This window comes from Felis catus, chromosome A2 (assembly GCF_018350175.1).
Source record: "Felis catus isolate Fca126 chromosome A2, F.catus_Fca126_mat1.0, whole genome shotgun sequence".
NCBI lineage: Eukaryota > Metazoa > Chordata > Mammalia > Carnivora > Felidae > Felis > Felis catus.
The window spans coordinates 60,032,392-60,056,950 of NC_058369.1; the positions used below are offsets into that span (position 1 = coordinate 60,032,392).

Below are 24,559 nucleotides of genomic sequence, written 5' to 3' on the forward strand. Positions count from 1 at the left end.
TGCCTTTTCCTAGCTTTAGAAGCATCACTGATTTCTGCTCTGATCGCGACATGGTACTTTGTCTCTATGTGTGTCTGTATTCAAGTCTCCCTCCCACTTTTTTTTAAGATTTATTTATTTATTTGGAGATAAGAGAGAGAGAGAGAGAGAGAGAGAGAGAGAGAGAGCCAGCAGGGGAGGAACAGAGACAAAGGGAGAGAGAATCCCAAGCAGGCTCCACACAGCGCAGAGGCCGATGTGGGGCTCACACCCACAAATCATGAGATCACGCCCTGAATAGTAACCAAAAGTCAGATGCTCAACTGGCTGAGCCACCCAGGCACCTCTCAAATTGTGTCAGAGGATACCATTGACCTAATAAATCCATTACTGGGTTAAGGCCAACCCTAATGATGTTATTTTAACTAATTACATCTGTAACAACACTATTCCCAAATAAAGTCACATTCTGAGGATATCAACATATGAATGGGGGAAGACACAACCCAACCCACAATAGCCTGTAAACATTCTGCTTTCTAAAATGGAGAATTTCTGGGGCACCTGGCTGGCTCAGACAGTGGAGTGAGTGACTCTTGGTCTCAGGGTTGTGAGTTCAAGCCTCACATTTGGTGTAGATGTTACTTAAAAACAAAATCTTTAAAATAGAAATTTTCTTTGTTTTGGTGTCCTTTTTAAATTTTTTTTCAACGTTTTTTTTTTTTTAATTTATTTTTGGGACAGAGAGAGACAGAGCATGAACGGGGGAGGGGCAGAGAGAGAGGGAGACACAGAATCGGAAACAGGCTCCAGGCTCTGAGCCATCAGCCCAGAGCCCGATGCGGGGCTCAAACTCACGGACCGCGAGATCGTGACCTGGCTGAAGTCGGACGCTTAACCGACTGCGCCACCCAGGCGCCCCTTGATGTCCTTTTTTAAAACGTTTATTTATTTTTTAAAACGTTTAGCCCCGCGTCAGGCTCTGGGCTGATGGCTCAGAGCCTGGAGCCTGTTTCCGATTCTGTGTCTCCCTCTCTCTCTGCCCCTCCCCCGTTCATGCTCTGTCTCTCTCTGTCCCAAAAATAAATAAACGTTGAAAAAAAATTTTAAAACGTTTATTTATTTTTGAGAGAAAGAGCTCAAGCAGGGGAGGGGCAGAGAGAGAGAGACACACACACAGACACAGACACAGAATCCGAGGCAGTCTCCAGACTCTGAGCTGTCAGCACAGAGCCCAATGCAGGGCTCGAACCAACAAGTTGTGAGATCATGACCTAAGCCAAAGTCAGACATTTAATCGACTGAACCACCCAGGTGACCCTAAAATGGAGAATTTCTTTGTGATCTGATATATGACACATTCTTGTGAATATTTCTTGAACAGCCTGAAACAGTGATGATGATGATGATGATGATATACACTTTATTTTTCAGAGCAGTTTAAGGTTTACAGAAAAATGGAGTAAAAAGTACAGAGAGTTCCCATATACCTCATATCCCCACGTGTGTACAGCCTCCCTCACTATCGACATCGCACAACAGAGTGGTACATTTGTTACAATTGACAAACTTACACTGACACATCATTATCACCCAAAGTCCATAGTTCTCATCAGGATTCACGCTTGGTGTTGTACATTCTATGACTAATGTGTTATGACATGCCTCCACCATTGTGGTATCATATGGAATAGTGTCACTGCCCTAGGACTTCCCTGTGCTTCACCTACTTTGCCTCGCTTCCTCCAACCCTGGCAATCTTTCACTGTCTCCATAGCTATGCATTTTCCAGTACATCATATAGTCAGACTCATATAGTATACAGGCTTTTCAGAGTGGCTTCTTTCACTTAGTAATATGTATTTAAGTTTCTTCCACATCTTCTCATGGCTTGATAGCTCATTTCTTTTTAGTGCTGAATAATATTCCATTGTCTGGATGTGCCACAGATTATTTATCTATTCACCTACTGAAGGACATCTCAGTATCTTCCATGTTTTGGTAGCTATGAATAAAGCTGCCATAAACATCTATGTGTAGTGTTTTCTGTAGACATAAGGCTTCAACTCACTTGGTAAATACCAAGGACTGTGATTGATGGATCATATGCTAAGGTTATGTTTACTTTTTTTTTTTATGAAATTTATTGTCAAATTGGTTTCCATACAACACGCAGTGCTCATCCCAAAAGGTGCCCTCCTCAATACCCGTCACCCACCCTCCCCTCCCTCCACCCCCCATCAACCCTCAGTTTGTTCTCAGTTTTTAACAGTCTCTTATGCTTTGGCTCTCTCCCATTATAACCTCTTTTTTTTTTCCTTCCCCTCCCCCATGGGTTTCTGTTAAGTTTCTCAGGATCCACATAAGAGTGAAACCATATGGTATCTGTCTTTCTCTGTATGGCTTCTTTCACTTAGCATCACACTCTCCAGTTCCATCCACGTTGCTACAAAGGGCCATGTTTCATTCTTTCTCATTGCCAAGTAGTACTCCATTGTGTATATAAGCCACAATTTCTTTATCCATTCATCAGTTGATGGGCATTTAGGCTCTTTCCATAATTTGGCTATTGTTGAGAGTGCTGCTATAAACGTTGGGGTACAAGTGCCCCTATGCATCAGTACTCCTGTATCCCTGGGATAAATTCCTAGCAGTGCTATTGCTGAGTCATAGGGTAGGTCTATTTTTAATTTTCTGAGGAACCTCCACACTGCTTTCCAGAGCGGCTGCACCAATTTGCATTCCCACCAACAGTGCAAGAGGGTTCCCGTTTCTCCACATCCTCTCCAGCATCTATAGTCTCCTGATTTGTTCATTTTGGCCACTCTGACTGGCGTGAGGTGATACCTGAGTGTGGTTTTGATTTGTATTTCCCTGATAAGGAGCGACGCTGTACATCTTTTCATGTGCCTGTTGGCCATCCGGATGTCTTCTTTAGAGAAGTGTCTATTCATGTTTTCTGCCCATTTCTTCACTGGGTTATTTGTTTTTCGGGTGTGGAGTTTGGTGAGCTCTTTATAGATTTTGGATACTAGCCCTTGTCCGATATGACATTTGCAAATATCTTTTCCCATTCCGTTGGTTGCCTTTTAGTTTTGTTGGTTGTTTCCTTTGCTGTGCAGAAGCTTTTTATCTTCATAAGGTCCCAGTAATTCACTTTTGCTTTTAATTCCCTTGCCTTTGGGGATGTGTCGAGTAAGAGATTGCTACGGGTGAGGTCAGAGAGGTCTTTTCCTGCTTTCTCCTCTAAGGTTTTGATGGTTTCCTGTCTCACATTCAGGTCCTTTATCCATTTTGAGTTTATTTTTGTGAATGGTGTGAGAAAGTGGTCTAGTTTCAACCTTCTGCATGTTGCTGTCCAGTTCTCCCAGCACCATTTGTTAAAGAGGCTGTCTTTTTTCCATTGGATGTTCTTTCCTGCTTTGTGAAAGATGAGTTGGCCATACGTTTGTGGGTCTAGTTCTGGGGTTTCTATTCTATTCCATTGGTCTATGTGTCTGTTTTTGTGCCAATATCATGCTGTCTTGATGGTGACAGCTTTGTAGTAGAGGCTAAAGTCTGAGATTGTGATGCCTCCTGCTTTGGTCTTCTTCTTCAAAATTCCTTTGGCTATTCGGGGCCTTTTGTGGTTCCATATGAATTTTGGGATTGCTTGTTCTAGTTTTGAGAAGAATGCTGGTGCAATTTGGATTGGGATTGCATTGAATGTGTAGATAGCTTTGGGTAGTGTTGACATTTTGACAATATTTATTCTTCCAATCCATGAGCAGGGAATGTCTTTCCATTTCTTTAAATCTTCTTCAATTACCTTCATAAGCTTTCTATAGTTTTCAGCATACAGATCTTTTACATCTTTGGTTAGATTTATTCCTAGGTATTTTATGCTTCTTGGTGCAATTGTGAATGGGATCAGTTTCTTTATTTGTCTTTCTGTTGCTTCATTGTTAGTGTATAAGAATGCAACTGATTTCTGTACATTGATTTTGTATCCTGCAACTTTGCTGAATTCCTGTATCAGTTCTAGCAGACTTTTGGTGGAGTCTATCGGATTTTCCATGTATAATATCATGTCATCTGCAAAAAGCGAAAGCTTGACTTCATCTTTGCCAATTTTGATGCCTTTGATTTCCTTTTGTTGTCTGATTGCTGATGCTAGGACTTCCAGCACTATGTTAAACAACAGCGGTGAGAGTGGGCATCCCTGTCGTGTTCTTGATCTCAGGGGAAAAGCTCTCAGTTTTTCCCCATTGAGGATGATGTTAGCTGTGGGCTTTTCATAAATGGCTTTTATGATCTTTAAGTATGTTCCTTCTATCCCGACTTTCTCAAGGGTTTTTATTAAGAAAGGGTGCTGGATTTTGTCAAAGGCCTTTTCTGCATCGATTGACAGGATCATATGGTTCTTCTCTTTTTTTTTTTTTTTTTTTTTGTTAATGTGATGTATCACGTTGATTGATTTGCGAATGTTGAACCAGCCCTGCATCCCAGGAATGAATCCCACTTGGTCATGGTGAATAATTCTTTTTATATGCCGTTGAATTCGATTTGCTAGTATCTTATTGAGAATTTTTCCTTCCATATTCATCAGGGATATTGGCCTGTAGTTCTCTTTTTTTACTGGGTCTCTGCCTGGTTTAGGAATCAAAGTAATACTGGCTTCATAGAATGAGTCTGTAAGTTTTCCTTCCCCTTCTATTTCTTGGAATAGCTTGAGAAGGATAGGTATTATCTCTGCTTTAAACGTCTGGTAGAACTCCCCTGGGAAGCCATCTGGTCCTGGACTCTTATTTTTTGGGAGATTTTTGATAACCGATTCAATTTCTTCCCTGGTTCTGGGTCTGTTCAAGTTTTCTATTTCCTCCTGATTGAGTTTTGGAAGTGTGTGGGTGCTTAGGAATTTGTCCATTTCTTCCAGGTTGTCCAATTTATTGGCATATAATTTTTCATAGTATTCCCTGATAATTGTTTGTATCTCTGAAGGATTGGTTGTAATAATTCCATTTTCATTCATGATTTTATCTATTTGGGTCATCTCCCTTTTCTTTTTGAGAAGCCTGGCTAGAGGTTTGTCAATTTTGTTTATGTTTCAAAAAACCAACTCTTGGTTTCGTTGATCTGCGCTACAGTTTTTTTAGATTCTATATTGTTTATTTCTGCTCTGATCTTTATTATTTCTCTTCTTCTGCTGGGTTTAGGCTGCCTTTGCTGTTCTGCTTCTATTTCCTTTAGGTGTGCTGTTAGACTTTTGTATTTGGGATTTTTCTTGTTTCTTGAGATAGGCCTGGATTGCAATGTATTTTCCTCTCAGGACTGCCTTCGCTGCGTCCCAAAGCGTTTGGATTGTTGTATTTTCATTTTCGTTTGTTTCCATATATTTTTAAATTTCTTCTCTAATTGCCTGGTTGACCCACTCATTCGTTAGTAGGGCGTTCTTTAACCTCCATGCTTTTGGAGGTTTTCCAGACTTTTTCCTGTGGTTGATTTCAAGCTTCATGGCATTGTGGTCTGAAAGTATGCATGGTATAATTTCAATTCTTGTAAACTTATGAAGGGCTGTTTTGTGACCCAGTATATGATCTCTTGGAGAATGTTCCATGTGCACTCGAGAAGAAAGTATATTCTGTTGCTTTGGGATGCAGAGTTCTAAATATATGTGTCAAGTCCATCTGATCCAATGTCTCATTCAGGGCCCTTGTTTCTTTATTGACCGTGTGTCTAGATGATCTATCCATTTCTATAAGTGGGGTGTTAAAGTCCCCTGCAATTACCACATTCTTATCAATAAGGTTGCTTATGTTTATGAGTAATTGTTTTATATATTTGGGGGCTCCGGTATTCGGCGCATAGACATTTATAATTGTTAGCTCTTCCTGATGGATAGACCCTGTAATTATTATATAATGTCCTTCTTCATCTCTTGTTACAGCCTTTAATTTAAAGTCTAGTTTGTCTGGGGGCGCCTGGGTGGCGCAGTCAGTTAAGCGTCCGACTTCAGCCAGGTCATGATCTCGCGGTCCGTGGGTTCGAGCCCCGCGTCGGGCTCTGGGCTGATGGCTCAGAGCCTGGAGCCTGTTTCCAATTCTGTGTCTCCCTCTCTCTCTGCCCCTCCCCCGTTCATGCTCTGTCTCTCTCTGTCCCAAAAATAAATAAACGTTGAAAAAAAAATTAAAAAAAAAATAAAGTCTAGTTTGTCTGATATAAGTATGGCTACTCCAGCTTTCTTTTGGCTTCCAGTAGCATGATAAATAGTTCTCCATCCCCTCACTCTCAATCTAAAGATGTCCTCAGGTCTAAAATGAGTCTCTTGTAGACAGCAAATAGATGGGTCTTGTTTTTTTATCCATTCTGATACCCTATGTCTTTTGGTTGGCGCATTTAATCCGTTTACATTCAGTGTTATTATAGAAAGATACAGGTTTAGAGTCATTGTGATGTCTGTATGTTTTTTGCTTGTAGTGATGTCTCTGGGACTTTGTCTCACAGGGTCCCCCTTAGGATCTCTTGTAGGGCTGGCTTAGTGGTGACAAATTCCTTCAGTTTTTGTTTGTTTGGGAAGACCTTTATCTCTCCTTCTGTTCTAAATGACAGACTTGCTGGATAAAGGATTCTCGGCTGCATATTTTTTCTGTCTAGCACCCTGAAAATCTCCTGCCAATTCTTTCTGGCCTGCCAAGTTTCAAAAGAGAGATCAGTCACGAGTCTTATAGGTCTCCCTTTATATGTGAGGGCACGTTTACCCCTTGCTGCTTTCAGAATTTTCTCTTTATCCTTGTATTTTGCCAGTTTCACTATGATATGTCGTGCAGAAGATCGATTCAAGTTACGTCTGAAGGGAGTTCTCTGTGCCTCTTGGATTTCAATGCCTTTTTCCTTCCCCAGTTCAGGGAAGTTCTCAGCTATAATTTCTTCAAGTACCCCTTCAGCACCTTTCCCTCTCTCTTCCTCCTCTGGGATACCAATTATGCGTATATTATTTCTTTTTAGTGTATCACTTAGTTCTCTAATTTTCCCCTCATACTCCTGGATTTTTTTTATCTCTCTTTTTCCCAGCTTCCTCTTTTTCCATAACTTTATCTTCTCGTTCACCTATTCTCTCCTCTGCCTCTTCAATCCGAGCTGTCGTCATTTCCATTTTGTTTTGCATTTCGTTTAAAGCGCTTTTCAGCTCCTCGTGACTGTTCCTTAGTCCCTTGATCTCTGTAGCAAGAGATTCTCTGCTGTCCTCTATACTGTTTTCAAGCCCAGCGATTAATTTTATGACTATTATTCTAAATTCACTTTCTGTTATATTACTTAAATCCTTTTTGATCAGCTCATTAGCTGTTGTTATTTCCTGGAGATTCTTCTGAGGGGAATTCTTCCGCTTGGTCATTTTAGATAGTCCCTGGAGTGGTGAGGACCTGCAAGGTACTTCCCCTGTGCTGTGGTGTATAACTGGAGTTGGTGGGCGGAGCCGCAGTCAGACCTGATGTCTGCCCCCAGCCCACCGCTGGGGCCACAGTCAGACTGGTGTGTGCCTTCTCTTCCCCTCTCCTAGGGGCGGGATTCACTGTGGGGTGGCGTGGCCCGTCTGGGCTACTTGCACACTGCCAGGCTTGTGATGCTGGGGATCTGGCGTATTAGCTGGGGTGGGTAGGCAAGGTGCACAGGGGCAGGAGGGGCAGGCTTAGCTCGCTTCTCCTTAGGTGATCCACTTCAGGAGGGGCCCTGTGGCAGCGGGAGGGAGTCAGATCAGCTGCCAGAGGTTTGGCTCCGCAGAAGCACAGAGTTGGGTGTTTGCGCGGAGGGAGCAAGTTCCCTGGCAGGAACTGGTTCTCTTTGGGATTTTGGCTGGGGGATGGGCGGGGGAGATGGCGCTGGCGAGCGCCTTTGTTCCCCACCAAACTGAGCTCTGTTGTCAGGGGGCTCAGCAGCTCTCCCTCCTTTTGTCCTCCAGCCTTCCCGCTTTCCGAGCAGAGCTTTTAACTTATGACCTCCCAGACGCTAAGTCGCGCTTGCTGTCGGAACACAGTCCGTCAGGCCCCTCCGCTTTTGCAAGCCAGACTCGGGGGCTCTGCTTGGCCGGCGAGCCGCCCCTCCGCCCCGGCTCCCTCCCGCCAGTCCGTGGAGTGCGCACCGCCTCGCCGCCCTTCCTACCCTCTTCCGTGGGCCTCTCATCTGCGCTTGGCTCCAGTGACTCCGTTCTGCTAATCCTCTGGCGGTTTTCTGGGTTATTTAGGCAGGTGTAGGTGGAATCTAAGTGATCAGCAGGACGCGCGGTGAGCCCAGCATCCTCCTACGCCGCCATCTTCCCTCTCTCCTCACCAAAATAATTTCATTGAAACGAGGATTATTTTCAGTTCCCCATATAGGGCGATCTGGAGAGGAGAGCTTGATCCAGCGAGACCAGATAGAATGTTCTAACAAAACCTCCAGAGTAATAACAGGCATTATCTACCCAAGGAATGGAACAAATAGGAAGTTCAGGTTCTAAGGAGCTGCCTTGTTTGTGCCAGTGGCCCCACGCTAGCTCTTTATTAATTGCACCACCTGGGATGCTGATAGCGAACTGAGCTTTGGAACATTTCAGGCCTGGCATGGAATGCAGTTTTTACACAAGTGTCTTGTGGTTCAGAAACCCGATTTCACAGCTTATCTTCCATTAGATGAAAGTGTTTACGGTGTGTCTGGAGCTGGAGTAAGTTCCTGCGGGTGCCCAAGAGCAGGGGCCTCCTCTCTCCTCTCATTGATTTGCTGATGCCTAACTGCACTGACGCAGCGGTGAGATACCGGGGAGAGAGCAGGTTATGTTTACTTTTGTAAGAAATGACCAAACTGCCTCACAAAGCAATTGACCCACTTTGCATTCCTACCAGTAATGAATGAGAGTTCCTCTTTCTCCACATCCTCTCTAGCATTTGGTGCTGTCAGTGTATTGGATTTTGGCCATTCTAATAATTGTGTAGTTGTGTCTCATTGTTGTTTTAATTTGCAATCCCTAATGACATATATTGAGCATCTCTACATATACTTATCTGGCATCAGTATATCTTCTTGATGTGGTGTGTGTACAGACACTGCCTGTGCAATTTTTTCATTGGGTGGTTTACTTTCTTAGTGTTGATTCTTTTTTTGAGATCTTTGTATATATATTTTTTAATGTTTATTTATTTTTGAGAGAGAGAGACAGAGAGAGAGGGAGACACAGAATCTGAGGCAGGCTTCAGGTTCTGAGCTGTCAGGACAGAGCCTGATGTGGGGCTCAAAACTCATAACCATGAGATCATGACCTGAGCCAAAGTTGGACACTCAACCAACTGAACTACACAGGCGCCTCGAGATCTTTGTATATTTTGGATAGCAGTCCTTTATCAGATGTGTCTTTGGAAATATTTTCTTTCCCAAACAGTTATTTTCTTTTTAACAAGAATTATGGAATGGAATTAGTTTCTTAACTATATGTAGAGGATGAGAGTGTCCCACTTCAAACCAACTGAACCAGAATCTTCACAGCGCACCTGGGCACATGCAGTTTTACAAGCTCAGAGGCAGGGGAGCCATGGGAATGAAGGGGTGACTGGGTGGAGGAGACCAGGAATAGGCAGTTGATAAGGTGGGGAAGGGAAGTAAGTATCAAGACTGACTCCCAGTTCTTGGCTTGAACAACTGGTTGCAAAGAGAGGTTGTTTACTGAAATGGAGAACCTGGAGAAGGAACACGTCTGGGGAAAGGTTAAGAGTTCAGTGTCAAATATGTTGAATATGAGAGGCTGCAAGGCATCCAAGTGGAGATGCCGAGTAGTCAGAGGAATCATAAATGGATCCAGATCGCAGGCAGATTTAGAGGATGATGTGTCTGAAGATGGCATTTGAAGAGGCGAGCCAGGGTGAGGTCAAGCTGAGGAGACAGTGTGCGTTGAAGAAAGGAGAAGATGGCCTTATTTTAACTTACCTCTTTAAAGACCCTGTCTCCAACACAGTCAGATCTGAGGTACTAGAGGTTGACATAATGAATTTTTAGGGCATGCAATTCTGCCCACAGCAGAGAGGGAATAAGCCCCGGGCATGGAGGGTACTAAGTACTTGGGGTGCACAGCCGAGAGGCCTGGCCTAAAGAGGCACGTGTGAGGGGTGGCAGAGCTTGTACCTCACCCTCAGCACCTGCTGGCTGCCCTGACTCCCTCACTGACTCAAACCTGCAGGCTCGCTGGTTGGCCAGAGACTCTCAGACCATCCCGATGTGCGGAAAATTGGGTTCACAGGTTCCACAGAGGTGGGAAAACACATCATGAAAAGGTAGGTGTTGGGGGTACCCCTAGTCACAGTGTGAAGATGTGGACAGTGCTGTGTGTGAGCTTGAGGCAGGTCCAGGCCCAGTGTCTGAGTTTCTGACCAGCCCCTGTGGAGGCCAGTGCAGCTGCTCCATGGAGCATACTCAGACCTGGGGCTGTTGGAGGCTCCATGCAATTTGGGGCCCTGAGCATGCATGGCCACTTGGGACAGAGCTGCTCTGAATTGAGATGGGCTTCAAGTGTCAAAGGCCCCCTGGATTTTGAAAACTTAGTGCCCAAAGTAGCTCATTAATAACTTTATATTGATGGCAGTTTGAAATAATTTATGAATTGGGTTAAGTAAAATACATTTAAATTAATTTCATTGGTTTCTTCTTAGTGTTTCTTTTAAAACTAAAAGGAATTTACTTTTGTTTTTTAGTGGTTAGTAAAAAAAAAAAAATTCTCTTACATTTGTGGCTGGTCTTTGAGGCTTTTGTTTTATTCTATTGGACAGCCCTGTTCTAGAACATCCTTTTGTCTCTTTTTCCCGGGACTTGCCTCAAACCACCTGGGTTTCTATGCCCTGGCTCTGTTAATAATTCATGATAGGACCAGGGCCAAGCCCTGACCCTCTGGGCCTCAATTTCCCCACCAGTTGAGTTTGCATGCTCCGAGGTGCTGGTTTGTGCAAACAACAAGCTTGGGGCTACAGACAGGGCTGGACTGCAGCACAGTACCTCATAGCTCTGGCTGTCCCAAGACAAACACTGGATGCCCCAGCATGACCCCACTGAAGCTGAATTCTGGGGATGGGTTTCAGGCATGTGTATTTGAGTAATAGTTACAAATAGAGAGGAGCTGGAGTTTCTGTTGGACATAGTGATGCCTTTCTCTGAGGTCACATGACCACCCACCACTGCCTGTGCTATAAGACTCGTGTGTGAGACCTTCCAGAGCAGTCCAACTACGACATGACAATTACACAGGAGAAAGGCTTCTCTTGTGTTAAAACACCACCTTATTGTAGCCCCCAGTGCAGAGCAGTGTTCTTTTTCCCTGGGACACTTCTGTAGCCCATGACCCTGCTCTCCAGGGGCCTCTCTGTGCCCCCACAAGATGGGGTTCTCACCCCTTGGCCCCACACATGCTCTCTGTGGGACAGGGTGCATCCTGGGCCCTGGTGCCTTCCTTAAGTGGGCACCATGTTTATAAGGATCACAGCAGCTTTACATGGCATCCTTTTCTGGGCCAGGAGCCACAGCCAATGTGGCTGGTAGAGTGTATCTTTAGGGTCAGTGGAGGCTGACATCACAGCCTGTGAATGGGTCCAGGAAGAGCAACTCTGAAGTGTTTTGAGTGCAGCAGAGCAAGCCTCAGCATTGAAGAGAGGGAGGCTGGTGGTGGTGCAGGACTGATAGTTGGGGTGCAGATGGATGGATGCGGGAGTGGGGTCAGGGGCTAACTGCAAGTAGTCACAGCAGTTGATTTACAAGTAAATCAGCTGGTCTTCCCAATGCTGTGTAGGCGATAGTCCTATGTAAGCACATATGTGCTAGGGTGAGTGAGGGCTCAGTAAATGTCAGCTCTGAGGACTTCAGAGCAGGAGGGCTTGGGTGGGTGTCCTGTGGCTCGGGGACTGCCATCTTCTGAGGACATTCCAAGAATACCCTGAGGCTGGTGCCTGAGATGAGAGCCTTCTTCCCGGGTAAGTCCTGAGCGAGGAGACCCCCCCACCACTCCCACCCTGTGCCATGCTTGTGTTTCACTGGCCCACTCCTGTGAGTGTCCCTTTGAGGACAGTATCAGTAAGTCCACTTTGTGCCCACTGATATAGCATGCGAAGGACCCCCAACTTCTCTCTGTTTGCACCTGTCACTAAACATCCAAGGGAACAAAGGCCCTATGGCACTGTAGCCACCCCAACGGGGGAATGGTTCTGTGTTTGGTTTATTCATTGGATAAACACAGCTGCATGACCAGACACATGCCTGTCCACCCTGGTGGGGCTTATTCTCTGATGGGCAGGGTCAGACACAAATACTCCACACAACAAAGCACATCAGGCACAGAGCTCAGGAGCATGCAATTTATAGGGAGCAACCAGGGCAGGCACCCCAGCAAGGGGACATTGGAGCAGAGGCCAGAAGGAAGTGATGAACCAAGTTCAAGGATATGTGAAGCAGGAAGGGTCCTGAGGGGCGTGTGAGAGCAAAGACCCCACTGTGGGCATAGCCTCGGTGTGGAGGAGGAGGAAGGCAGTGGTGTGGAGAGAGGAGTGAGGCAGGGAGAGCAGATGAGTGTGGGAGTGGGGAGAAGCCCCCTCTGACCCTCTTCTTGCTCTTTGAGTACAGCATGCTTTGGAGCTTCCCTCGGCTCCTCCACCTGGAGCCCCTGTGTCCCCATCTCCCAGGGACTCAGTCCTACCAACCTATGTCCCTTTCAGCTGCGCCCTGAGTAACGTGAAGAAGGTCTCCCTGGAGCTGGGCGGGAAGTCGCCCCTCATCATCTTTGCTGACTGTGACCTCAGCAAGGCTGTGCAGATGGTGAGGGCCGGCCTGAGGGGGGTGGGGTGGACATGGGGTGCCCATCACTGATTCCACAAACTCACAAAATTGGCTAGACTGGCAGGAAGGGGCCTAGGCGACAAAGAATTCCATATGCCTTCCAGAAAAACAAACTTCCCGAGAAGTTTCATAACTGTCAGGATTTGAAATCAGCTTCACCGAATGGGAAATGTTAGCCATGTTCCCATCTGTTCTGGTCAGCATGAAAACCTTTCCTTTTTGCTATGTCTGTTTGCCCAGTTCCACCACTGACTCATTGGGCAGCCTCAGGCAAGTTACTTAACTTTTCTGGCCCTTGCGTTCTCACCTGTATCATGGGGAGAATACACCTATGGTTGTTACAGTGATTCAACATGCTAGTAAGTCGGAAGGGCTTAGAAGATGTAGCAGGTGCTGTGTGTCAGTTGTCCTTATGTTCGTATTGTCACTCATTGTTATGCCTCAGTCCCCCTCTCCACACTTTGGGAGCAAGCCAGTAAGGCCATGTTCAACCATGTGTCCAAATATGCCCCATTCTAAGTCTCAAGGTGTCTTGAAGCACAATGTGACACCCAGCATGGACAGGAAAGAGAGTACAGCCTCAGGGAAGCTGAGGGAGACAAGTACATCAGCCCAAGGGTCTTGACCCTGGTGCCAAGGCCACTGCTGCAGGGCCAGCGGCCCAGGCCATGTCATTGGGCAGTGCAATCCCAGCTGCCATGAGAGCTGAGCTTGACCCAGAGCAGTCAGGCTCACCCTCCTCCCCTGGCCCCCCACATAGGGCTCCCCAGGTCCAAAATACAGGCTCCCTTGATCCACTGAGGACAGTCATTCTGGACCCCTGCCAGGAGTTCTCTCAGGCCTGAGCTGGCACCTTGTCCCTCAAAGACATGGGGCTGCTGCCTGCACCAAGCTAACAGACCCTCCAGGCTCAGCCACAAGAGGGTGAGTTCTGACCCCTCCTGTATCACCCCAGGGAGCATGCCTGTATACAGGGTCTCCAGGCTCACTCCCCGACTCCCACTTGTGCTCCACTCTCTGCAGTGTGGACACAGGTGTCCCCAGGGGATGGGACTCATCTCTCCTCTTGAGGTGACTGAGGAATGAGTGGAGCCTATATGCCCAGCACTGGCTGGGTCTGGCCCACCATCCCATCAAAGGTCAAGACATACACATTCTTCCCCTTCCTTATAGGAAGGGGGTACCTGGGGCCGATGGGATGTGGGGGGATTGTGCCTTGGGAGAGGTTGTAAGCCAGCATCTTTATCCATTCTCTGAAGGGGATGAGCTCTGTCTTCTTCAACAAAGGTGAGAACTGCATTGCGGCGGGCCGGCTCTTCATAGAGGACTCGATCCACGACCACTTTGTGCAGAAGGTGGTAAGTTATGCTGAAGAGTCCTCACCAGGAAGACTTGGGCTGCAGGGCGTTGGGGACAGGGAGACAGGGCTGGGCCAGGTGGAGTCGGGCACTGTTCATCTGAGCAAGGAAACCCTCAGGCAAAGCCATATCATTTTTACTGGTTTTTATTGTTTCAGCAAGAAATAGCAACCCTGCAGCTCACACTGGCATAACCAGAAAGGGCCTGTGCTAGGGCACGTCTGCAGCAGTGAAGCCTGAGCCAGGAATTCAGGTGCATGTGGCTTACTAAGGATGAGCTCTCAGGTGAAGACTAAGAGGTGAGAGGGACTAGGAGAGGACAGAGACAGGACATGGTCTCAAGTGACATCCAGCCCTAGCCTGACCCACACGTAGGAGCTCTGGAGCAAGAAGGACAGCTCTTAGGTGTACCCCTGGGTCAAGGGGCCAGGCTTTTATCCCCTCTCAACAGTTGTTGGCTGTGAGTGTTCATGGACTAGAGGAGTTCTCCCTGGGACCTGGGACCATCAGCAACCACTTCTCATGGCTGCTGTGGGATGGGTGCCCACAGGGGCATGGCGCTGATAGCATAGAACCAGAGGGAAAGTCACCCTGTCCCCACTGACTCTGTTAGAAAAGGCTGTGGGGGAGGATGTTGGTTGGCATGACTGGGTCCCAGGTCCATCTCTGGTCCATTTAGTGATTGCAGGACCCACAGGGCTCTGGTTGGCTCAGCTTCAGCCAAGAGCCCTTCCCCACATCCTGGAAAGGAGAGTCTGATCACAGTGGGTAAGGGAGGGGATGCTGGAACACAACACCTGTGTGCAGATTTAAACACACTGTATGAAGCCAGGAAAAAAGAGAGAGCAGGACTGAGAGAAGGCAGGACAGGTGTTCAGAAGGAGTTCTGGAGAAGGTCTTTTGTTTTAGAGAGAGAGAGAGTGCATGTGCACTTCTGTGGGAGAGGCACAGACAGAGAGAGAGAGAATCCCAAGCAGGCTCCATGCTGTCAGTGTAAAGCCCAACATGGGGCTTGATCCCACAAATAGCGAGATCACTACCTGGTTCGAAACTGAAAGTTGGACACTTAACCCACTGAATCACCCAGGTGTCCCTGGAGGGGGTCTTGCATAATGGGTAAAAATATGAAAGGCAGGGAGGAAAGGAGCAGACCTTCTAGAAAAGGGAGTGTAACAGCTTTTTCCATGTCATAAGCTAGTCCCCAAACTTGGTGGCTTTGGTAAATGCTGTTCGTGCAGTCATAGTCCTGTGGGTTGGCACCGTGGGCACCAACCCAGGTTCACCTGAGGTTGGCTCGTGCATCTGTGGCCGGCAGGAGCACTGGTGGCTGCACTGGGGAGGCTTATCTTTGTCCTTGTGTTGCTTCCTCTCACAGTGTGTGCTCGGGCACATGCGGGGCCAGTGGCAGGATTCCCAAGAGTGAGAGCAGGAGTTGAGAGCCCTCTTGGATCTCTCAAAGGTTGCTCATGCCACATTCTACCTGCCAAAGCAAGTCACAGGCCACCCCAGTTTGAAAGGGTGGGAAACCAGCTCCACCCCGATGGGAAGTGCATACAGTGGGTGTATAACCCACTGTAGTTTGGGAGCTGGGCAGCCTGGTTGAGCAAGTCCTTCGCTGTGACATGCCCAGCACAGGAATAGCTGAACCTGGGACACGGATGGAGAATCATGATGGAGGGGGCGGCTCACTGAGTGGATGTGGTTATGGGGAGTACAACCCTTCTGGAGTCTGCAAGAGAGTTATGGAACCCCCGCAGGATGAGGTCAGGGGTCAGAATCCCAGGATAACTGTCAGGATCATCTCAGTTCCCAAATATAGCAAGGGAGATGTGCACTCAAGACACTCAGCACTGTTGCTCTTGGAGTCCTAGGAAGATTGGGTGGAGGGTGGCCAAGTGAGAGCAGAGAAGGGGAGCAAAGCAGGAGATGGGGACCCCCTTCAGCACAGAGAAGGGGTTCTTGGTGAAAGGGCAGACGGTGTTCCTCAGGGACTTGAGTGTCTGCTGCATCTGATTAGGCCTGTCTGGACTGTGTGCGCAGAGCCTGAATGGAGGGGTGAGACAGCCCTCGCCTCAGAGGTAGAGGAGATGGCCAGTCAGGTCTGACCTTGATGCAGCCACAGGGAGGGTGTAGATGACCTTGTTTGATTTTAGGAAACCAAGGAAGGAGCCTGGAGAGAGAAAAATGGAAGGGGTGGATCCTAGCCTGGAGCCCAGAAGTTCTGATGTCTACATTCCACTGGTTATGCCACCTGAGTTCTTTTCCATAGCACAGCATCCCATACTCAGAGGTTTTTATGACTCTCTGCATTCAGCCCCAGAATCCAGCAGACACCATCTGGCACATCCTTTGTGGAGACCCAGACCTGCATCTCCAGGCAGCAAAGACTTTTGTGTTGGCTGAGGCAACAGGGAAGGCTTCCTGGAAGGAGGAGACCCTGAAGCTGGGCCCTGAAGCAGGCAGAAGTGGGAGCAGGAGTGGGTGGACTCAAGGCCCAGGCCCCTCTGCTCTATTCTTACCACCGGGGCATTGCAGCAGGACTGGTGTTCCCTGGCCCCATCCCCATCCCCATCCCATGTTCTGGAATCCCCAGACAAATGTTCTTTCAGCTTCTTGGCCTGTGAAGCTGGGCACAGGACCAGTGTAGAGACACACTCTGTTGACACCACCCCCAACCCCATGTCCGGCCCTCACCCATATCCCTGGACACCTCTGTTTTCCCAGCTCATCTGATGCTACGCTCAGGTCTCCTTGCACATAGGATACATCTTGGGTTTCAGCTTGGAAGGCAGGTTTGGAACCAGAATATGGAACATCCTGAGGGTGTGTGGAATTTCTTCAGGGGCTAGTGGCTGGAGGCCAAATGCAAAAATGTCAGTGGGTCAGGTTTGGAGCATTGCCAGGAACTTGGGCACCTGAGCAGGACCTGACTGGGAGAACTTTCCACAGGTAGAAGAGGTGAAGAGGATGAAGATCGGTAACCCTTTAGACCGGGACACCAACCATGGGCCACAGAACCACCAAGCCCACCTACGGAAGCTAATAGAGTACTGCCAGCGTGGTGTGGAGGAAGGGGCCACGTTGGTCTGTGGTGGGAGTCAAGTCCCTCGGCCAGGTCAGTCAGAGCACTCCACTTGGGTGAACTGAAAGGCCAGTAGCGTGGCCTCTGGTTTCCTGTCTATTTCTAATTGGAGGCATGTGAAGGCCATGGTTAGGCTCCCAGGCCTCAGGGCCCATCTGTGACACTGGATGCCATGGCCTTGGCTATCTGGACACCTGCCAGACCAGGCATGGTGCTGGCAAGGTGAAGACAGCAAAGCTGAAATCCAGTCAGTGCTGGTTTAATGTGTATCATAGTGGACTTTAATTTGCCATAAACCTCTGTGCATCCTTGAAATTCTCTCTTTCTATGGATTCCATGGCACTGGCTTTCATGGCTTTCTATCTTTGGCATTACTTCTCAGTGGCCACTCTTCACTGAACCTCCCTCACCACCTGTCCCTTAAATGGAGGTATGCTCAAGTCTCTCCTGAGCTTGGAGTGTTGCTTATGGCAGACACTTTCCCTGGAGGATCTCACCCCCTGCAGTGGCTCATACCCTCCCAAATATCTGTCTCCAAGCTCCTCCTCATCCAGATATCCTGCCCACCTGGACACCTCCACCTGTATGTCCACGGCCCCTTTGAACTGAATGGGTACCGAATCCGTCACATCTGAGTTCTCCCAGCCCCAATCTGACCCAGGCATACACCTGCCTCTCTGGAATCTTCCATCTGATCAAGTCACTGGAGCCAGAGGAGCAGGAGCTATGGCATGGACTATTTGAACTGCTTCCTTGTTAGACTGCCTGCTACATGGGGAAAGACACTTTGTCTGTCTCTGTCTACACCATTAGGTCCTTCATGCCAGCACTGAGACTCATATGAAACCTGAGTTAATTTCATGGAATGAAGGAGGGAAGGAAACAATGAATATTAGACTCCTCTCTTTTCTTGACCCCCTACTCTAAATTAACTGCCTGATTCTCTTAAATTAAAAATCTTTCTTGCCTGCCCTGCATCCCTCCTACCATCCTGCCAACTCTCCACAGCTTGTCCTGCCTGGACCATCACATCTGCTTCCTGAGGAACCTCTTGAGCCATGCTAACCCTTCACTCATGTAGCTATCAGAAGTCTCTTATATCTTCCCCAACATTGGAGCAATTTCTACAGGGACCCATTCCCCTGCAGTGACAAGCTCAATCTCCTCACTTCATACACAGGGTCTTCCATGATCTGTTTCTAACTTGCTCACCCATGACACATGCTCCAGCCATTTTTTATTCTCTCTGAATACATCTCACCTTTTCTTGCTCCCTGTGCATTTGCTGCTCCTCTGATGAGCAACCAGCTCCCATTTCACCACCTGGTGAATTCACCAACCAGCTCAAATAACAGCCAGACCCAGACCATATGTGCTCCTGTGTCACAGCTGCTCCCTGGCATCTTCTACGGTGACAATTGTATAGCCACTGACTGCCACTCTCTGCAGAGTTCAGAGGCTGATTGGAGAGAGTGAACTGAAGGCATGATTTGCAGAGCAGTGAGGGGAGGGAGTGCATTGCCTCGAAACCAGGAACAGCGGGGAGCCACCATCACCACCCCCTGGCCTGAGGGCCAAGAGGAGGGCATAGAATTCCTGGTATCTGGTGAGGGGTAGAGCTATGGGGTACAAACTCTACTAGAAGCCAGAAGATGAGGGAGCGTGGGCATACAGTCCCCCTCATGGGGCCCAGAAGGGCAGAGAAGAGTATGAAGGAACAGGAAAGGGACAGAGCCTGGTGAGCCCAGAGCCTCCAGCACCTGATGGGCAACAGTTCGTTTGCAGATTGAGTGAATACAGGCTACACCACGTGAGCCAATATGTGTTCATACCTAACTTTTAAAAAAAGTATTTATTTTTGAGAAAGAGAGAGAGGGAGAGAGAGACAGTGTGAGTGGGGGAGGGGCAGAGAGAGAGGAGACATGGAATCCGAAGCAGGCTCCAGGCTCTGAGCTGTCAGCACAGAGCCGGACACAGGGCTCGAATTCACGAACCACGACATCATGACCTGAGCCAAAGTTGGATGCCTAACCGACTGAGCCACCTAGGCACCCCTCATACCTAACTTTGGTTTTAAAAATTGTAATTAATGTTACAATATAATTTACAAATGTGTGAAAAATATGGAATATTTTATTTAAGCTACTTTTAAATTTAAAAAAAAATTTTTTTTAACGTTTATTTTTGAGACAGAGAGAGACAGAGCATGAACGGGGGAGGGGCAGAGAGAGAGGGAGACACAGAATCTGAAACAGGCTCCAGGCTCTGAGCGGTCAGCACAGAGTCCGACGCGGGGCTCAAACTCACGGACCGTGAGATTGTGACCTGAGCCGAAGTCAGCCGCTTAACCGACTGAGCCACCCGGGCGCCCCTTAAGTTACTTTTAAGGTTAATTTCTTTTTGTTTTTCTAAAAACCAGGAAGAGAAAATTTCACGTCTCTCAATTTTCCCTAGTGAGGCTAAATGAAATCTCAGTCAGGTAGGGTCTCAGGGCCCCTGCACTCTGTTTCTAGAGGAGAAATAGAGGAAGCATTTCTGCGGTCAGAGGTGGTTCCACCTAGAACCAGGGCCTGTAGGGGCGGCAGTCTGGATGGGAGTAGGTGGTTGGCATGTGTTGACAAGAGAGCAGGAGGCACTTGCCTCTGTGCCTGGGGCATCAGCACCCACACTGAGGTGTCTGGAAGGAGATGGGAAGCAGTTCTGGGAGATCCTGTCTATCAGAACTCGTGTCCGACCTCCCCCTACTCAACCTACTCCACAGGGACTGATGGAGAGCCACATGAAGGGCTATACTAGGTACAGAATTGCTGTTCTATCACAGACCAACACTGAGCATTAGCCTCATTTTCCTCAGCAACGTTTAGTTGAAAGAGTTGTGATAATCCCATGGACTCATATTCCTGAGGCAGGAAAGGCACCCACAGCATGTGGTCTTCACCACACAGGTGTCACAAATTGCAGTGCCAGAGTGGGAATGTGTGCATGGTGGCCAACAGGACCAGGTCTGGCCTGGGATAGGACCACCCACCTACACACCACGGACCTCTGTCTCCCCCTTAGGTTTCTTCTTCGAGCCAACTGTTTTCACGGATGTGGAGGACCACATGTTCATAGCCAAGGAGGAGTCCTTTGGGCCCATCATGATCATCTCTCGGTTTGCTGATGGGTAGTGTGCCCTGCTTATGTCTCTTGAGAACCGGATCCTCTTCCATGCTTTACTGGGTTCTTCCCTTGAGCTTTGTGGGTGGCGGGTGTGGCCAGAAGGAGAATTCAGGTGGGGTGGAGGCTAAGGATGAAGCCTAGCCTAGTCTTCCCAGTCCTTGTCAACCACTGAAGTTAGCAGAGTCCCCGGAGGTCCAGGAGGGCTGGTTCCAACTGAGAGCATCCACTTCATCTCTCTGATGCCTCTCACAGCCTGCTGGTCCTGTTCCCATTATCCACTGCTGTGTAAGAAACCATCCCAAACCCCAGTGGCTTGGAATAACAAGTTACTTATTTCACTTGTGAATCTTCAATTTGGTCAATATTCAATGGGACTGGCCATCTCTACCTCCATGTCAGGGCCTCCCCTTAGGCTTTCCGTGGCATGGCAGTTGCTGCTTGGCACCTCACTCACCCAAAGAGGGCCAGTGGAAGATGTAAGCCTCCTCAAGAACCATCAGTCAGCCTCAGGCACCCCGGAACTTCACTTTCCCCTCTCCTATTGGTCCAGCAAGTCATCGAGGCCAGGAGGGGAATAGGGACCGGCCATAATTGCTTTACCACAGGTTCTTTTCCTGACTATTATTTTTCAAAGTAGCACCTCTGAGCAGATTCTAGAATGGCACCTCATCCTCAATACACCATACTTCCAGCTGTCAAAAAATTATCAAAATTATCTTCACATGCTGTGTTAGAATGAGACACTTTTCTGCCATCTACCAAGCAAATATTGTGCTGAATCTTCAAGCCTATAATGTCTGTGGTGGGGACGCCCCCAGGGCAGCTCCATGAGGAATGCCTGACAGGTGTTCCTTTCTATGTGGGTGTGGCTTGAGCCTGTCCCACTCTCTGGGCTCCTATCCCCTGGTCTATAAAGTGAGGGGTTCACCCATGATGACCAGAATGGTCTGACTTTACTCTGCCTCCTCCCTGTCATTCTTTCCTCTTCTCTCAGCTGCCCTATCTCCTCCATACTTGCTGTCGGCCCAGCATGATTTCTCAGAGGGTCCTGCATGATATGGGAAGCTTGGAGTGGGTGGCACCTCCCCTCGGAGGAGGGGGGTAGGTCTCCCTGCATCCCATGCCTCAGGTGGCCCCATGACCCTCTTCACAGAGTTCTTCCTGGGTTTTCCCCGCAGTGACGTGGACACCGTGCTGTCTCGGGCCAATGCGACAGAATTTGGCCTGGCTTCTGGCGTCTTCACCAGGGACATCAACAAGGCCCTGTATGTTAGCGACAAGCTGGGGGCAGGCACCGTGTTTGTCAACACATACAACAAGACCGACGTGGCCGCTCCCTTCGGAGGGTTCAAGCAGTCCGGCTTTGGCAAAGACCTTGGTAACCTAATCCTGAACACCTGTAAGGCCTCTTGGCCCCCGCCCACCCAGTCCTGGGGGTCAGGGGTGTAGCATTGACAAGATGGCTGCCAGTGCTCGCCTCTTACCAAGAGGGGACAGGCGATAATTCAGGCGGTATGCAAGATCCTGCTAGAAAGTGAGGACTGCAGGAAGCAGACAAGACAGAGTGATCTGGCCAGGAGACTAGGAAGGTGACTTTAGCTGGGACCAGGGTGGGCCTTTCCCAGGAGGAGGTGCCTGCACTGAGACACCAGTGTCTGGAAGAGGCAGAATAAAGACCTGAGGGTGTGTGCTCCTGGCAGAGGGGATAGCAGGTCTTGAGAGACCAGCTTTGGTCTTGGAGCTGCAGAGAAGGGCCTCAGTTCAGGGACAGGAGGGCCGGAGGAGAAGAGGCTAGGGAGGCTGGCAGGGGCCAGAGAGCAGTGTCCTGGTGGCCATGGTCAGAGCTTCATCCACAGAAATAGGGGAAGCCATGGAGGCTGAGTATGGAGGCCTATGGGGCGGTGTGAGTCCCCAGTGTAGAGACAATGTCACCCAAGCGAGTAGCCACATACAACCCGCCTGGCCTGCCAGGAGAAGTGGAGATCTGGTCTGGCACTCCTCTTTCCCTGGGCTGTTGCATGATTTAGGATGAGTGCCAGTCTCCCCATCCTGGCACTATGGAGTCTAGCAGTTGAAGACTGGTTCCAGTTGGGGATTCTACCTCTGAGGCCCAGCCGTGGTGAGGGGGGCAAGGCGTGGGAGAGCAGCTGTCTCCCAACACTCCATATCTGAACCCAGCTCAGGATCCTCAGGGAGGTGGTTGCTATTTTGTTTTCTCTCCCACCCCCCATCCATCCTTCACATGCTGTGGGAACCCCCAAAGGTGCTGGTTAAAGGGACCCCAACAACACCCCCCAAAGCCTGGTACCACACTGTGCACACAGAGGTGGGGCTCGCTCACATGCACGTGCACAGGTGTGATGTTGGACAGTCCTGCTCCATTTGTCCTTATCTGCCACCTCTTCCCACCTCCTCTTCTTGGTGTCCTCCATGGAAATATGCAAGGGCTATTGTCATCCAGGAGACTGTGGGTGCCAAGTCTCCAGGGTCTAATCTCTGGCACTTACGGTTATGCCCCCCGAGCTCCTCAAGCTCATCCTCTCTGCTGCCACCTCATCCCCAGTGTCCTGTGCACATAAACCAGGCATCCCCAATAGCCCATTGAGGCTGAGCCAAGAGAACTCAGCAGGCCCTGTCTGGTGAAGTGTGGCTCCTGGAGCTAACCTTAGTGGGTGGGGGAGATGTCAGGCAACCACAGACCCAACATACTGGTCATGGGGCCAGACATACAGCTGCAGAACACAGCCAGCTTCTGGGTGCCTGTGAGTTCCCTTTCCTAGTAGCGGCATGACCTGGAATTAGCTGGGGGGCAGCAGTGGGGACAGGCACCTCTGGTTAGTAAGGGCCCCAAAAGAGCCTCTTGGCTGCCCTCTGGCTGATGGGGCTGCCATCCCTCTAGAGGAGGTAGTCAGAGGAGGGAAGTTTCTGGAACATTTGCCCCAGATTGGTCTGTATTCTGATGCCTGTGGTGGAATCCTCACCTCCCCCTATCCACCCAACTTATTCCTGACCCCCCCAGGGCCTCAGCTTCTCATCTGTAACTGGGGCTGAGCCTAAGCTGACCCCACATGGTTGCTGCATGGATCTGTGTGACAACAGGGGTGCAGTGCTCAGAACAGTGTCAGGCCTGCTGTAAGGGCTGCTGTGAGGATGTTTCCCAATGGCACATGGTGTCTTGCAGGAGAGGAGGCCCTGAACGAGTACCTGCGGGTCAAGACAATTACTTTTGAGTACTGAAGAAAGAGGTCCTGAGAGAATGCCCCACTCTCTACGATGTGTCCTCGCCCTGCACAACGAGGCCTGCCCTCTCAAGGGGAGGCCTAGGCTGCTCCCCCAGAGGTCTCATGCTCTCACCCCCTCCCGAGTGCACAGCACCCCACTTGAGACACTGTTGGAAACCTTCCTGTCCACACTCTCTGTCCCTGCTGGGACAGCCCCACCCTTGCCCAATCACAGTGCCCTTTGGGTGAGAAATTGGCCCCAAGGCAAATAAAGGCTCTGACCAGTGGCAGCAGGACTTCCGTGTCTCTCCACTCCCTCTGTGGGTATCCCTGGTGACCCTGCAAGTCCTGGCACTCGAGTGGCATTGCCCAAGGAAGGTGTCCTGGGGAGAGGTGCAGGAGTAAAAAATGTTCATCAGCTTCAGCCTGAGAAGATGGGTGCTGAGATGAAGCTAGGAGTGTGAGATATTTGTGGCGTGATCCCTGGGAAATGCAGAGCAGAGGAAGAAGGATGGGCAGCAGAAGCGTCGTGCCAGGATGCAGCTGTCTCCCTGTGTTGCAGCAGCCTCCCTGGATGGGACAGGCCCTGCCCCGCCTGCCCAGCCCTCCACTTTGTTCACTCTTTCTCCTGTCACCCCGTAGGACTCTGGGGCCCTCCCTTCTGCACTCCCACTCCTGAGGGCACAAACATTACACCTTCACTTACCTGCTGTTGCCCCAGTTTACTCCACATGGCACTCTGCTCGGCATCCCACCCCTCCACCCCTACCCGGCTCTGCCCCTCTGAAGTTCCCCTCCTCCCCCTGCAAGTCCTGGCCATGCTGGGAGTGTCCTGGCCCAGCCTCTGCTCATCTGGGAGCATCTTCAGTCCTCCTCCTTTAGCCAAGTCTGTCCCCCAGGACCTATGAAATCTCCCTCCCGCAATGGGAGGTCCCTATGCC

General features: G+C 49.1%; 1 protein-coding gene across 6 annotated transcripts in view; it reads left to right on the forward strand.

Moving 5' to 3' along the window:
• ALDH1L1 (aldehyde dehydrogenase 1 family member L1) overlaps positions 1–23,914 on the forward strand; it is a 130,460-nt gene extending 106,546 nt beyond the window's left edge. For 5 of the 6 annotated variants that reach the window (XM_045052057.1, XM_023250100.2, XM_045052059.1 and 2 more), the window contains exons 17-23: positions 10,160–10,253; positions 12,675–12,774; positions 14,055–14,153; positions 17,103–17,268; positions 20,296–20,401; positions 21,576–21,775; positions 23,579–23,914. In XM_045052057.1, the coding sequence (XP_044907992.1) occupies positions 10,160–10,253; positions 12,675–12,774; positions 14,055–14,153; positions 17,103–17,268; positions 20,296–20,401; positions 21,576–21,775; positions 23,579–23,634 (821 nt within the window). In that variant the 3' untranslated portion in view covers positions 23,635–23,914. The remainder of the gene's footprint in view (positions 1–10,159; positions 10,254–12,674; positions 12,775–14,054; positions 14,154–17,102; positions 17,269–20,295; positions 20,402–21,575; positions 21,776–23,578) is intronic. The other variant, XM_045052058.1, reaches the window with a different exon arrangement.
• The last annotated feature ends 645 nt before the right edge of the window (positions 23,915–24,559 follow it).